The 14,331-nt window shown below is 42.4% G+C and overlaps 2 protein-coding genes across 9 annotated transcripts in view; both read left to right on the top strand.

Moving 5' to 3' along the window:
* map3k20a (mitogen-activated protein kinase kinase kinase 20a) overlaps positions 1 to 11,078 on the top strand; it is a 29,325-nt gene extending 18,247 nt beyond the window's left edge. For 2 of the 8 annotated variants that reach the window (XR_014569976.1, XR_014569977.1), the window contains exons 12-21: positions 3,366 to 3,410; positions 4,211 to 4,241; positions 4,347 to 4,486; positions 4,631 to 4,693; positions 4,783 to 4,872; positions 6,615 to 6,731; positions 7,462 to 7,536; positions 7,784 to 7,934; positions 8,899 to 10,550; positions 11,043 to 11,078. Coding sequence is in view for 4 of the 8 variants with exons in the window: in XM_083776996.1 (XP_083633122.1) it covers positions 3,366 to 3,410; positions 4,211 to 4,241; positions 4,347 to 4,486; positions 4,631 to 4,693; positions 4,783 to 4,872; positions 6,615 to 6,731; positions 7,462 to 7,536; positions 7,784 to 7,934; positions 8,899 to 9,626 (1,440 nt within the window). In the remaining 4 variants the exon portion in view is untranslated. Of the gene's footprint in view, positions 1 to 187; positions 2,091 to 3,365; positions 3,411 to 4,210; positions 4,242 to 4,346; positions 4,487 to 4,630; positions 4,694 to 4,782; positions 5,182 to 5,683; positions 6,732 to 7,461; positions 7,537 to 7,783; positions 7,935 to 8,898; positions 10,739 to 11,042 lie in introns of those variants that run through there. The other 6 variants (XM_083776996.1, XR_014569978.1, XR_014569979.1 and 3 more) reach the window with 6 other exon arrangements.
* A 24-nt stretch (positions 11,079 to 11,102) lies between these two features.
* Positions 11,103 to 13,670, top strand: cdca7a (cell division cycle associated 7a; the record flags this gene model as incomplete). Its single annotated transcript, XM_083777000.1, has 8 exons — positions 11,103 to 11,240; positions 11,351 to 11,479; positions 11,599 to 11,784; positions 11,905 to 12,141; positions 12,612 to 12,740; positions 12,857 to 13,006; positions 13,099 to 13,235; positions 13,569 to 13,670. The coding sequence occupies 8 exons, from the start codon at positions 11,103 to 11,105 to the stop codon at positions 13,600 to 13,602; spliced, it is 1,140 nt and encodes a 379-aa protein (XP_083633126.1). The 3' UTR covers positions 13,603 to 13,670.
* Positions 13,671 to 14,331: the final 661 nt, after the last annotated feature.

Here is a 14,331-nt window from a genome sequence, read left to right as displayed (position 1 = left end):
GGTTCATGTTCTTGTCTACTGTATGAAATTCACATCTGGTGGTGGGAGAAAACAATTGTCTGTCCTTCATTTTCACGTGGTTTGTGTGGCTTAAAACTAATTTCCGTGCTCCCTTTCCCTCTCTTCTCTGCCCCTCTTGTATCATCCCTGTGTCCTCTCTCTGTCTCCCTGTCTGTATGTCTCTCAGCTGTTCTTACCTGTGGCAACAAAGATAAGTTCTGAGTCGTTCTATCAGTCTAAGACGGAGGAGTCAAACAGGTCGGAGATGTCGTGTCAAATCACAACCTCTAGTAATGGGGAGGCGGACAGGACAAGTCTGCAGGCCATGATGAAGGGTTTTGGAGACATGTTTTCCTTGGACACTGGGGGACCTGTCCTGCACTCTGGCATGCAGGTCAACATGCAGGCAAAGCAGAACTCGTCCAAGTCTAGATGTGTCAGAGAAGGACACAAAATCAACATGGCCTTGGGGATGGGACACTTCAGCTGGTCTGAGGACAGCGATTAAACCTCTGCGGGGGTTCATCTCGGCACAGCCGGTTCTGTTGCGGCTGTCATTCACTGTGGTCTTCTTGTAGCAAACCCTCCCAATAATGCACACAATTTCATGTTATCGGTGTTAGGATAGTAGGATCCACACTAGTCACTGAGTGCCTGTGAGGTAATTTTGTCACTTAGGTGTTAATAAGCACCATTTCCCCTTTGAACGTTTTATAATAAAACACTAAATATTCCTTTTCTTATATTCATTTTATTTTAGTTCACAATATATATATATTCATACTAAATGCTCAGTGTCGCACCGAAATGTAGTCTCCGTTAGTGTAGACTCACACCTACATGGATGTCATTTATGCATAATGTACTGATGTATAGTGCCATGCTGTGAAGAAATAGCCGTGTGAGGCCACCGCATAGAGGAGGCGAGGCTTTTACGATGAAGTGACATTTTGCTGACATTAAGATTGGCCAATTTGTTCTGGATGTGGTAGAGCGCAGTTGTTGAGATGGAGTCTCTGACCATGATGAAAAAGAACACGGTGCACCCAGGCTCATATTAGCAGAAGTGAGAGAAACTTTCCTGATGCCAATTTTAGATTCCTTTGACAACAAGTCTTTGTTGTCAGTGAGTGCAAAGATTAACATTGACTTGATTGAACCAATGGCTTTAGCTACTGTATGAGTTAGTTGTTTGACCTCATACTTTTATATGTGCTTGAGGTTGTTAAACTTTCACCGCATAAAGATTCATAATACAGCAGTATGTTAACTTCCTACACAGGCACACATGACAGGCACATTTATACTATTGTCTATCCATACTAAATAACAAATGCCATAGTGTACTTTCTGTATAAGATACCTGTATAGTGTTAAGATCAATGTTTGGCTTAAGTTTAAATTATTATCTAAACGATACAATTCTTTGTTGTGTCATTAATATAGACATAAAACAGCTTTGAGATCTTTGGACCAAGTAGTTGTGTACATATTGTGCTACGCATGAGGGATTATCTTCTCTGAATATAGCCAGATATATACTGGCATATCAGATTGTATGCCAGTTTTTCAATCAGTGTCACCAGCATACAGTGATGTTGCTTGTTAGCCTCCTGCCGGGAGCTAATAGTCCTGTATTGTCAACACTAGCTAGATTGTACAAATTAACACAGACGTTCTTTCTTTTTTTTAAAGATATGTTTTGGGTCTTTTTCTGCTTTTATTTGATAGTGTACACTGTACAGTAAGCTGACAGGAAAATGGGGAGAGAGAGATGGGGAGTGACATGCAGCACAGGCCATCTGGATTGGGATTCGAACCTGTGACACGCTATCAGGCTGGATTAGCAGCCTAGGTGCCCGGACGTCTGCACCAGCCGTCCGGGCCAAACACAGACTTTCAATAATATTTACATCACCTTGTGTGAACTATAACCACTTGAAATGAAACATCACATTCACGTTCAACACATCTCCTCAAGCCTCCTCACTTTCCTCACTCAGACTGACAGATGCTTGATCTGACTTGTACTGCTGCATCACTCTTCCCATTTGTTTTGTTTTCCAATAAACCATTTTAAATTCAATGCCCTCCTTTCTTAGCAATCTTGTTTCTTTGTTTTTTGTAATATCCACAAGAAGTGAATGTTAGGATTTCTTGATTATCTACTCAGTCCACTTGGGGGCAGGATTGTGTGAACCAAACTGAACCCAGTCTAAGAATTGCAATTGCTTTGCAATTGGTACAGATTTCCATACCATCCAGTCTTCTGTCTGTATTCAAATATTCCTCTCTTTGTCAACAGTGTTCTTTGGACTTCAATAAAAGGAGGAAGGCAACTCATTTGTGAAATACAATCTGGCTGTTCAAAATGTGATGTTATGTAACTCCAATTAGGCAACATCTGTAATAGAACTCTGGCAGAGAGGGAGTGCTTTTTCAATCTGTTTACTTCTGAACCACAGCACTGGAGTAGGCGTAAAATACAGCCGGGATTGAGGGACTTTAGAAGATGGGTGGCTGCACAGAAGTGTATGGCAGTGACTCTGAAATCCTATCTGTGGAGACTGGCATTCAGTTCACAATCAGAGCCGTTATCTGATGCCGTGGGAAGCAGATAGTGAATGCTGGAGATTAGTCATTCATTTAGTCATCTTTCTTCCAATTCTGTCATTATACGCCAGATTCATGGAAACTTTATGCCTGATTACATTTAAGGAGCGATAAATGATTTATCGTTAAAAACAATATGTCCCTGGATCAGTCACATGGACATTAGATGTATGATTGGAGACCATTAAAAGCCAGTCATGTTAATCGAAAAACAAAATAATTGGAAGTGCAATTGCTTCAAAATCAGGGAAAAGATTGCAATTTTACATCTATCTATAAATGCACCATGTCTCTGTACGTCTGTACACGTCTGTAAATGGCTGTAATGCACGTAACTCCACAGGGAGTGCAGTGCCCGGTGTCAAGTCGGTCGGACCCAAGGTTGTCCAGAACCACCACAAAAGGCCTCTGGACAGGGCCCCTGCCCAGTGTTCATATATGGAGCTGGCCTGTTCCGACATCACAACACTCCATAATTGGGCCTAAAACAGAACTCCATAATTATGGGAACAAAGGCACACAGACAGATGGGTGGAACGGGTACTCTGACATGGGTACAACGGGTATTGCATAGCCGGGTGGGGCATGGATCTCCAACATCCATTGTCACTGACTTGGTGCTCTACAGCCGGGCACCGGAATAGTTATAACAAAGTGTAATTATCTTTTTTTGTTTTAAGAATGTCAGGCCGACGTGCATTCCCACCATTTTCCTTCTGGTACTACTTCTGTTTATCTCATTTCTTATTTAGCTGCTGCCCAACCTTGACATCTATGCCTGGTCTGAGGAACATGTGGTGAGTGTTGATCTATTTCCTTTTGTCATAAATGAATGCCCTACTTGATCATACTACAGCCTTTTTTCATGTCAAGGTCCTTTAGCTCTAGATTTAGCCTCTCATACCTAAAACTTATAGACTTTGTCTACAATTCCATGCGATATTGATTCTTGTACCATAGGAGAGATAACAGGCAAACGTTTATCAAAATAACAATTCTTCTAAATTCTCTAATTGTGTAGACTTGTAAATTAACTAATGCAGATGTTTAACAATAATTTTACTCTTGAGAGCATAAGATGAAACCAAATGCACCTTATGGGTCCATTTGGTTTCATTTTACTCTCTCAAGAGTTAAAGATCTATAAGGATCCATTTGGTTACCAACTCTCCATCATTTAGATGGGGACCACCTGTAAACCCCTCAAGGACCACTGGTGGTCCCCGGACCACTTGTTGAGAACCACTGTACTACACCATCACAAAAAGCATAAAAAGTACCAGATCTGCAAGCTCGAAAGGCGCTGCTTCACATTCATATTATATCTCAAATTATTGCCGTCTTTCGCCGTAGTCTGAAAACCCTTGTCACTTGCTGTAGCACTTTCCCTAGCCTTGACAACCTGCTATGTCTACATTTTTGTAGACATAGCACTCTAAAGTGTATATGCATATTTTAATTATATAGATATTCTGCTGTTGGGTGCTTAGCATATTGCGATATTACGATTCTTTAACTATTTGTAATTATATGTATATACAGTATTTTACCATCCCTAATGAAAAAGAATAATATGTTCCTATCTTTATGCCTGCAGCATTTCTGGATGCAGCAGATATTTGGAGGAGGTTTGTTTTTCTTCGCTCTGTGTCTTCAGATCATGTGAGATATAACTCTTAAGGCTGTCACCTCCTACATGACGTGCTACTGTTTGGTTTCCTCATACTTCTCAGGGGAGAGTGCATGTGGCATGCAGCTGTATGCAGACCTGTTTATGGAAAACCACATAACAGGCAAGAGGCTGCTGTTGCTTACGGAAACAGACATGCGGGACATAGGTGTCAGGTCCAAAGGTCACATCATGCACCTTAAGGTAGAGCATATAGTTGAACCCCAACCACAGTTATGCACAAACATAATAGTCTACAAAAGCTGAGAAAGTTTTAAACTCTTATCATTCCAAATTTTGGATATGTGCAAATTCACAGAAATCTGATTTCCATGTCCTGTTTGTTAGGGTGAAATCGAGAAGCTAACATATGACTACCTGGGGCTCTACCACTTTCCACCATTGTTGAAGGTACAGTACAGTACAGTTCTTATGTCTTATGCTCTGTTAAATGTCTGGTATGACGTTCAGTGCTCAGCCTTGACACACTTTCTACCCAGGATGAGGAGGTAGAGGAGGAAGAGGAGAGAAAGACTGTCAATCTGGAGCTGGTGTTTGGGTACCACTGGAAGGCAGGAAAAGGAAACGCTGTGAGTTTCTAACGGCACATACATTTATTCTGCCAATCTGCATTGTGGACGTTATTTGGGGATATTTATTCATTGTCAAGGGAATACAAAAATAATATTCCCTAGCGTTGTTTTGTTATTTGTTGTTTAATCAGCTCGTTTGAACGTTCACATTCATTAGTCATTTATTTCAAATGGACACCCAGAATGATGTGAGAAATGCCTGTTGTCAAGATGTGAGGTTTACCCATTATCATCATCACCATCATCATCATCATCATACTGTTGACTGCTCTTCTACTGAGCCTTTCCCCCATCTCAACTAGACATGTACGTACAAAATAACGAATAATTAATACATATTTCATCTTCAACAGTGCACCACATCGCCCTGCTCACAGCCCCTTTGTTAGGGGTTCAAACTGTGGAGAAAGGCTGGCCCTCCACTTGCTGTTTGAATTTAATCAAAAATAGCCCATTTAGCCAGAAGTAATTTCTTTTTAAAAGGCAAATGTTATTTAATCTTTCAGCTGTTCATTGTCCCATCATAAATAGTCCTCTTTCAATGTGTTCGGCAGGGCTGAAACGAGCCTGCTAATTGCCTCCCATTTCTTCTGACATGTGGTGGTTTAGTGGGTAGAAAACACAGCAGGGAGAAGGAAACAGGAGGCTGAGAAAATGAGAGCTAATTATTTTCCCCTGCCTGGTGTCAGGTTTCGTGTCAGCCTTGTTTTTACAAACTGGAAGGTTTTTTTGCACTAAATAAAACAAACCCGCACTGCATTTTCTTCCCCTTCTTCGCCCCTCTTTGCTGGCGATGTCATGCAAGCAGCTGCACTTCTCAAAGACAAAATAAGGGCCTGCGATTGTGCGGCCACCATCTGACAGCCACTGAGGGTCCCCTACTAATGAGGATATCACCGCGCAGCCAAGTGAAAGGTGCTGCATTATGTATGAGTTGTCATTAGACGCACTCGGGGGCCCTGGGCATCATTACCCGACATTGTTTCTGCTGGAGTGATTAGACGAGCGTGGACCCGGGAGCCCCGGTGCGGCCGTCCAGGACCGACACTAGGCCAACAACGCAGGGCTACTGTTTTCCTAAGCCAAGGTCTTGTTGACGCTCCCGCCCTTTGAGCCATTTCCAGCCCCTGGGGGGACGGTGCAGGAGAGGGCCGGGACTCCTCCAACGAGTGTGTTAGAGACACTCCTCTGATGTCTTCCTCTGTGATCCCGAGACAATAGATTGGCCCCACACAGTGAACCCTGTGTGGTTAAGCTGTGACCTGTGGTTTTCCTGGCTGGGCTTTTGGGGATTGGCAAAATCATTACTGCTTCGTCAGCATGCATATATATATATATACAGTATATATATATACACGAAGTGTGCCTCCTACTAGTGAGGATTTTATATGTCACATGGAGAAACTGATGGAAATATGCAATTTGTTTATTGTGGGGCTAAAAAAATATTTAGCATTGTGACATTGTGTAAAATTATTTCAGCAATACATTTCACATTTATGACTACATTGTACTATAACCTTTATTTATAAAAAATGTTGATAATATTTAATTTACACCTGATGTTGCTGATAATTTGCCATTACCAACAAACAACCTCTAGGTTGTGCTGTTGGTTTAGGTACAAGTTCTTTGCAAAGAATAGTGATATTATAAAAATGTAATAATAAAGTTATTAGAGGCTGGAGCTGACTGTACCAGAAGACCTACAATTTTTAACCATTACCTTTCTTTTGAAGGACTGCAAATGGAAATTATACATGGAACTTGATGGAGATGAAGTTGCTGTGACCTACATCAAAGACGTCACATTTAATGCCAACCGGCAGGATGTGGATAATCAGAGGATGACTAAGGTGCAATCCTGAACAAGATGAATGGCATCGTAGCATTATATCGTCGATTTCGGGCAGAAACCTTGTATGTCCAAAACCATTCAGGAAATGGGGAAAAAAATGGCGGATGTTCAATCAGTTGTTATAGTCCATGAAACTTTTTCATGTCAAGGATCCCCAAATTAATATTTGGCCGTGGACCCCCAATTCATATTTTGTGCCAGGGACCCAACCATGACTTTCCAAAAATGTCAAGATGTTTTGTGAAAATGTTGTGAAAATGAAAACTGATTTTGATGCTATATTAATACATTTAGCTGGGGATCCCCTGGAACCCCCTCAAGGACCCCTGGGGCTCCCCGGAGACCACTTTAAAATACACTGTTCCAATGGATACAATGTAGTTATTCAGTCCTGAGCTATAACAATCAACTGACATTTGACACTTTCAAATATAACGAAAATAGCTGATCTACAAACTCACTGCGTGCTGCATTGAAACACGCTGCAAGCTTGTATGCTATTGGCTATTTTCACAAATTTTGTGCAGCAATCTTGTACGACGAAGTATGCTATAAATTATATGGACATGGTTTCTGCACGACAATGACTTTGTCCCTCATTCTACAGAATGGTGATTGACACATTTCAATCCAAAACTTCTCAACATAATATTGCTGGTGAATACATTTTTATCAAAAGCATTGATATGTGTGAGGTCAAATTTTTTACCAGTGCTATTGCATTTCAGCCACCATTTGTGATGGACAAATGGGTTGTTGGAATACAGAACAACCAGAATGTGGACTGCATTGTCAATTATGAGGTTAGTAACTACAATGAATACAGGATGAGATCTAAAGACAAGTCACTTCTACAGAGGCTTTAGCCATTCTGATAACGTGGATTCACTTATGCTTTCACTGCGGGGATGAGCCGTCAGATAATCCATGCTTTGTGTCTGGCAAAGCCAGGCTACCTTCAAACTAAACGTTGTAACATAAATAATACGTCTGATGCAAAACTTAATACAGCAAGGAAACGTGTGTTTTCTCTTTGGTATGATCCCACAGAATGATGTACGGTCACCTAGGTCTACCAGACACAGCCATTTGTTGAAATGGAGTCCTACGGGAGGACAAGATACAATCAAGACTGTGGAGCTGCTTATAGGACCAGCACAGGCCAACATTGAGAGGAACCCCAGGAGCAGGTCAAACTCTGGTAATTCAACCCATAACTGCCTTTTTGTCAGTACCTTGTGGGTGATACATTTACCTTGTGTCGCCTTGTATATTCCGAGGCTTTACCAACTAAATTGTGCTTTGATCCGCTTGTGGAAAATGTTTCCATTGTATTGAACACATCTTAACTACAGTGGGCACTGGGCAACCACAGAGCATTGTCAGGTGACTAATTCCAAGCTCTGAGGCCAGTGCCTTGATCAAGGGTTCTGGCAGGATTATGTCACAATCATCATGCATGTATTTTGCCCTGAGGAAAACCAGATGTGTCTGGTAGACACATGTTGCTGTTTAATGCTGCGTCCCTATTTTTGTCAAAATTTGAAATGAAATGAGCTTACGGTGAAGTGGTTTATGTTTTAGCACTTCGATTCAATCAATCAATTCAAAGGCTTTACATAAAAGGCATAAAAGGGCATTTAAAAGCATAATAGAACAAATAAAAGCAAAGATATAGGCCTATTATAGACATAAAAAAATAAACAGGTGTAAGATATATATATATATATATAGTATATATGACAGGAAAGAGGGAGAGAGAGATGGGGAGAGACATGCAGCAAAGGTCGTCATGAACGGGACTCGAACATGTGACGCACTGTCAGGCCAGAGCCCACTAGGCCAGCGGGCGCCCGATTTATTTTTATTTTTAAGAAAAAAAGAAAACGCACAATAAGTTATAACAAATATTGTCATGTTGTTTTTGTTTTTTTCTCTCATCCTTTTTCCAGTCCCTGGAAGTAGGCCTATATCTAACATGATGGCAAGCTTCAGTTTCCATTATGATAATAATTAAAGGTCTTAATTCTCTCTAGAAATTCATGGTATTCGGAGAGAGAGAGAAAAAGGGAACATATCTAAAAATCAAAGATGTATTAGATAAATATGTATCAAGCAAAAACAGTCATCATGAAATAGTTGAACACAATGTGTGCTGTTTTCAGACATAGACCCCAGGTGGATGTACAATGTCAGGCTGAAGCAGCTGATGAACCAGCGACCTCAGAGGCCTCCAGCCGCCTCCTGCTGCTCAGATGCTCGCACTCTGCCTCAGTTTGTGTCTGCATATGGAGACCAGGCGTCCTCCTATGCCGCGGTCGTGCGACGCTCTCCCAGCCGCAGCCCCAACACTCACTGGTCTGACTCGCGTATGAGTTCCACGCCTACCGGCAGCCTCACAGCCAAGCTCTCCACTCTCCACCTGGGCTCCAAAGGGAGCAGCCCCTCCAGCACCACCTCCGAGAGTGCCTCCGAGAGAGAGAGGGGACGCCCGCTCAGCGCTGGGGCGGTGCACGACTACCGCAGAAACGACTACCGGTACTTTGGCAACAGTGTGAGAGGAGGGGAAGGCAGCAGACAAGCGAGCTCCCAAAACAGAAATAACTTCACCCTGTGCTCCCAAAACAGAAATAACTTCACCCAGAATAAAAACAGCAGAACCTCACAGCAGTCAGGGAGGCCAAGGTCCAGTAGTTACAGTGTCACATCACATAACCTCCAGCCAAGGGTGATACCAGGCATATTGTATGTGGCAGAAAACCCTGACAGAGAAAGGCAGGATGCCAAAGTCAATGATGGGGGGTGGATCAAAGTGGAGCGACAGAAGAGATCACCACACCAAGACAATAAACAAGTTAGAGGTCGATGGAGAAGAGGTGGTGGTCGAAGCTAATATGGGCTATACATTTGTGTGTTTTGTATGCTGATGATCATGCATGCAGGCAGGTTTATATGAGTTTTTGCCGATAGACAATAGGAGTGCTTTGAGATTTACACAATTATGAATTATGTTTACTGATTCATTTTAGGGGGGAAATTATCATTTTCTTCTTGTTGGCGAATGTGTGGAGTATTTGTATATTCCAATGGCTGTGATACAGGATATTGTTTATTGCACACAAATAGAAAATGTTTATATTTGAAAAAGTGAAAGATTTGTCAATTTTGTTCAATGTTTTCTGTTAACAGTAAGCTACCTTTTTCCTATATAACAGTTATGGTAGCCTAGTAGTCTTTATACTTGTATTGTCTCACTCGCAGTCTAGTCTACTGTCTATTCTACCCATAGACTGATTCTACCACATTGACTGAGAAAGCCAGGAATGCCAGAGAATTTACCCGCGCAGTAACGTCACTATAGGCTTTCCCCGCGCTGTATGTAAATGAACAAGTAAAAATAGTCGCGCCACGGCAAAGGACCTGAACGGTACTGCGATTTATATTCAGTGGATACTTACGATTCGTTAGTTTAATAAACTTAAGTTGAATAACAGCTAATTCTGTACGAAATGTTAAGCACAGTTTTACATTGTGATTTGTTTTAGTCGGTCAATGTTCGTGGAACATTTATCTTTAGGCCACCTCCCGAAAACAAAATCTACACAGCTTCCAGGACAACATCGTGGCGCGGGAAATGAAAATCTTTCTCGCGCCAACAGTCAGCAATGCTCAGTCAGTCAGACTCAGTCAGTCAGAGTCAGCATTCATTGATTCACTTTGTGCTGCGCCTGCATAGCAGAAGGAACTTTATCCTGCAGAAGGAACTTTATCCTGTGTCTGTCAAGTCGTTGGAAAAATGCCCGCCACGCGATCGAAGGTAAGAACAGTTGGAAAACAATAATCTATATCCATGTTTTGTATCCTCCTACCTACGAAAAATAATAATAAATACACAACTCTGAGACTGAGTGAACAGCAATTGTTTTGCTTCTTCCTAGCCCTGGAACATGAACCATGGCTAGCTTCTTCCAAACTAAACTCGCGTCACCAGACTTTCCTATGCAAGTTTAACGCTGTTATCTCACAAGATATCACCTGAAGTAGCCTTATGTTGTGAATGTAGCCTAATTACGTTACCAAATGTACAGCTAAATACTTTAAGATGGTGACTGACTCGTGCAGGCTACTGTGTTGCATGCTACAATTTAGGAATGCCTGCTCGATATTAAACATCAGGTTTGTCTCTGTCTTAAATTGTCTTGCAACTAACTAACATTAGATGTGTTGGTGTTCTAACTATTAAATGTTATAACAAGGTGGCAAAGGCACCATGATCAAAGTGTGCTTGTGTTCCCTATCCTATTCCTAGACAATGATGTCCACATCAGCCCATATCACAATGATGTCCACATCAGCCCATATCACAATGATGTCCACATCAGCCCATATCACTAGGATGAATTTGAGGAGCTTCCGCAATGTTCCTTTGGTCCCTATGGAGACCTCTTCTTCTTCCTCTGATGACAGTTGTGACAGTTTTGGCTCTGATGGGGGCTTTGCAAGCACGGTAACTATGCACTGCCAAATGTACAACTAATGATAACCGAGTCTACGGATGTAAACTTACATTTCTGTATCTGTCTTGTCTTCATGCCATGTTTTCATTTTTATATTCAGAACATTGGCTTGAAGTTGAGACAAAGGAAGAGTCCGGTACAAAGGCCAAAGGTGTTTGAGTCTACATCAGAGGAGGATACTATTAGCGGTGTTGAGGACAATGACATCAACAGTCAGATGAGAGCGATGGTAAGTTTCTTTCAAATGGTGATGACATTATAGAATATTTCTGAACGCCTTTTCTGAAAGTATTTGTTTCACCGGTTGTATATACATATATTATATATTTAAAATAATTCCAATTTCAGAAAGTAGACTCAGTCATTGGACCTAAGAGACGGGGCTGCAGGTCTCGCGGCCTGAAGGTGGCAATGACGTTCCCCACTAGGAAGGCGGGGCAGAAGAGGCCTCAGCCCAAAGAGTCCTTGATCTCTGAGGCTGCAGAGAACTTCATGGATAAGAGGGCATCGAATATCAAGGAGAACAAAGCCATGGTATGATTCCATAACACTTAAAAATTGATTTTGCTTTTCAATCAATGCAGCCTGTTAAGTGATGGAACTTTAGTCCTCATCGATGTTGACAGATCATTTGTGTCCCCCTTGCGTTTTAAGCTAGCAATGCTGATGGCAGAGCTGAACAAAGTACCACTACCCAGCCTCTTCCCAAAACGAAAATCCATGGGAACCCCGAGGACATGGAGGAGGAAGTCCGTGGAACCTGCCTACCGACCCCACACGCGGTCCCGCTCGCAGGTCGACGGCCCCCCCAGCCCTCCTCCAGAGGAGGACCCTGAAGACAAGTTCAACCTGGTGCGCAAGAACCGCTACTATGAGGAGGTGGATGAACAGGTAGGTTTACAAATAGTATATAATATATAGACATTTAATTTAGCTAATGTGCTAACGCAGAGATATAGAGAGATGGAAGCTTTGACACAGTAATGGTCCTTTCAGATGGGCAGAATTTAACGCACTTAGTAATTCATTATCAATGAGACATCTGCGTTTTTTGTACGCGCAAGAGAAGTTGAGGGGCGACAACGCAAGCGTATTTATGTGAGCGTGGTCCCGTGAAATTGTTGCGCGTGTGCTCGTTCCGTGCACACGTCCACGACTGACTAGACCTGGATTGTGTTGAGCTTTTTTTTCTCCACTTGCACTCGTCATGAGCAGTCATGAGCAGACCTGTCGTTGATCCAGGCGACAACGTCTGCGTCATACACTGCCTATCTGAAAGGACCTTTAACTGTGATTGAGTTTTCTTTTTTGTATTCGAGTTACTTGAGGAATCAACCGCTAAATCATTCCATCCCTGCCAGGCACAGCCCCGCCGCCGCTCTCCACACCTAACCATCCCGCATGTGGTGCGTCCAGTGGAGGAGGTCACCCAGGCCCAGCTGGACAGAATCTGCGACAATGTGAAGACAAAGGTCTACAGCCAATCCACTGTAAGTTGCTTTCATTTTGATGTCAAACGTGTTCAGGCTGCACACTTTGATTTTTTTTTTTTTACATTTTAAATGATTGCGTCGCTCTGAACTAAATGAGAGCTCCTTCTTCTCAGGGAACAACTTGCCACCAGTGTCGCCAGAAGACTGTCGATACCAAGACCAACTGCCGTAATGAAGAGTGCGTGGGGGTCAGGGGTCAGTTCTGTGGCCCGTGTCTCCGCAATCGATACGGAGAGGAGGTTCGCGATGCTCTGCTTGATCCGGTGAGTACTTTTTAATGATCATAGATACGCAGCAGTCCAACGGGAGGTGTCTGGACGATTCTGATCATTCTAATTTATTTGGTTTCTTGTAGGAGTGGCTATGCCCGCCATGCAGAGGGATCTGCAACTGCAGCTTTTGCAGAGCTAGAGAGGGACGCTGTGCCACAGGAGTGCTGGTCTACCTGGCGAAATATCACGGCTATGACAATGTCCATGCCTACTTGAAAGGGTAAACTTGAAGCATTCAAAGCCTTGATAGCTACTTAGCTGACCGGAGTTCCCCCAGGGGGTCTACTATACCCCCCCCCATGGCAGCTCTTCACGCCTTATAGGTATCTGCTATCTGCCGCTAGAATAGGGACTATAGCAGTGGTTCACAAGCACACAACGCAGCGCACACAACAGCTATTTTCACTTGTAGATCGGCTATAAAAAAATAGATTTTTACTCAATGCCACAAATTGGTCCTGACCCACTGTTTGTGAAACAGTGCTGAGTCACAACATACTAGTTCAGCATGTCTTTGTTATTGTAAGTTAACATTTGGCACTTCTCTCGGCAGCCTGAAGAAAGAGCTGGAGCAGGGCAGTGAGTGAAGACTGCTACCATCATTGCTCCTGGACGTGGCTGTGTGCTCTATGTGCAGATTGTGCACAATACCTTCTCTTACTATCTGTGTGTGTGTGTGTGTGTGTGTGTGTGTGTGTGGGTGGGTGTGTGTGCCTAGCTGCAATATCAACAACTCCACATGTCTCAGTGTAAATACCATTACCTTGTTTAGTGCAACCTTGGTCAAAGCACTATTACTGTGGCTCGATGAAATCAAATTAATTGATGTCTGTCAATTATGCATTTGTAATTACAAATGCTTTACTTGCATTATTAGGATTTCTGGTTTTGTTTTTTCAAATTGCTGATTGTTTATATTTTACATTGTTTTAAATGTATATAGTTCATACCCCCCTTTCTCCAAGGGTTTCCCTCCAATACTTTGATTTTCAAGACCGATCAATGATGTTCATCTTATGTTGACGACTGTACAATTCCAAAACATGTTCATTCCTTTGTTGGGCATATATAGTATTTTATTAAAACTACTTTTCAATGTCACACACTGTTTCTCCATTGTGGCTTAATGCCACTGAGATGGTGCAGGTGGAAAGGACATAGAAGAGAGTCTGGGGCTCATTGCCCTCCACATCTAAACCTACAGCCAGAGTGTGTGATATACTACAGAGCCTGGTTAAATATCCTTCATTAGATAACTGTCACTAATGGTGTGGAAACAATTAGCACACTCTAATGGGAATCTCATACCTGTAAAT

Source organism: Protomyctophum parallelum (assembly GCF_964188405.1).
Source record: "Protomyctophum parallelum genome assembly, chromosome: 11".
NCBI classification, from domain to species: Eukaryota; Metazoa; Chordata; class Actinopteri; order Myctophiformes; family Myctophidae; genus Protomyctophum; species Protomyctophum parallelum.
Note: the sequence above shows the minus strand (reverse complement) of the source record. Positions and strands in the feature narration are given on the sequence as shown.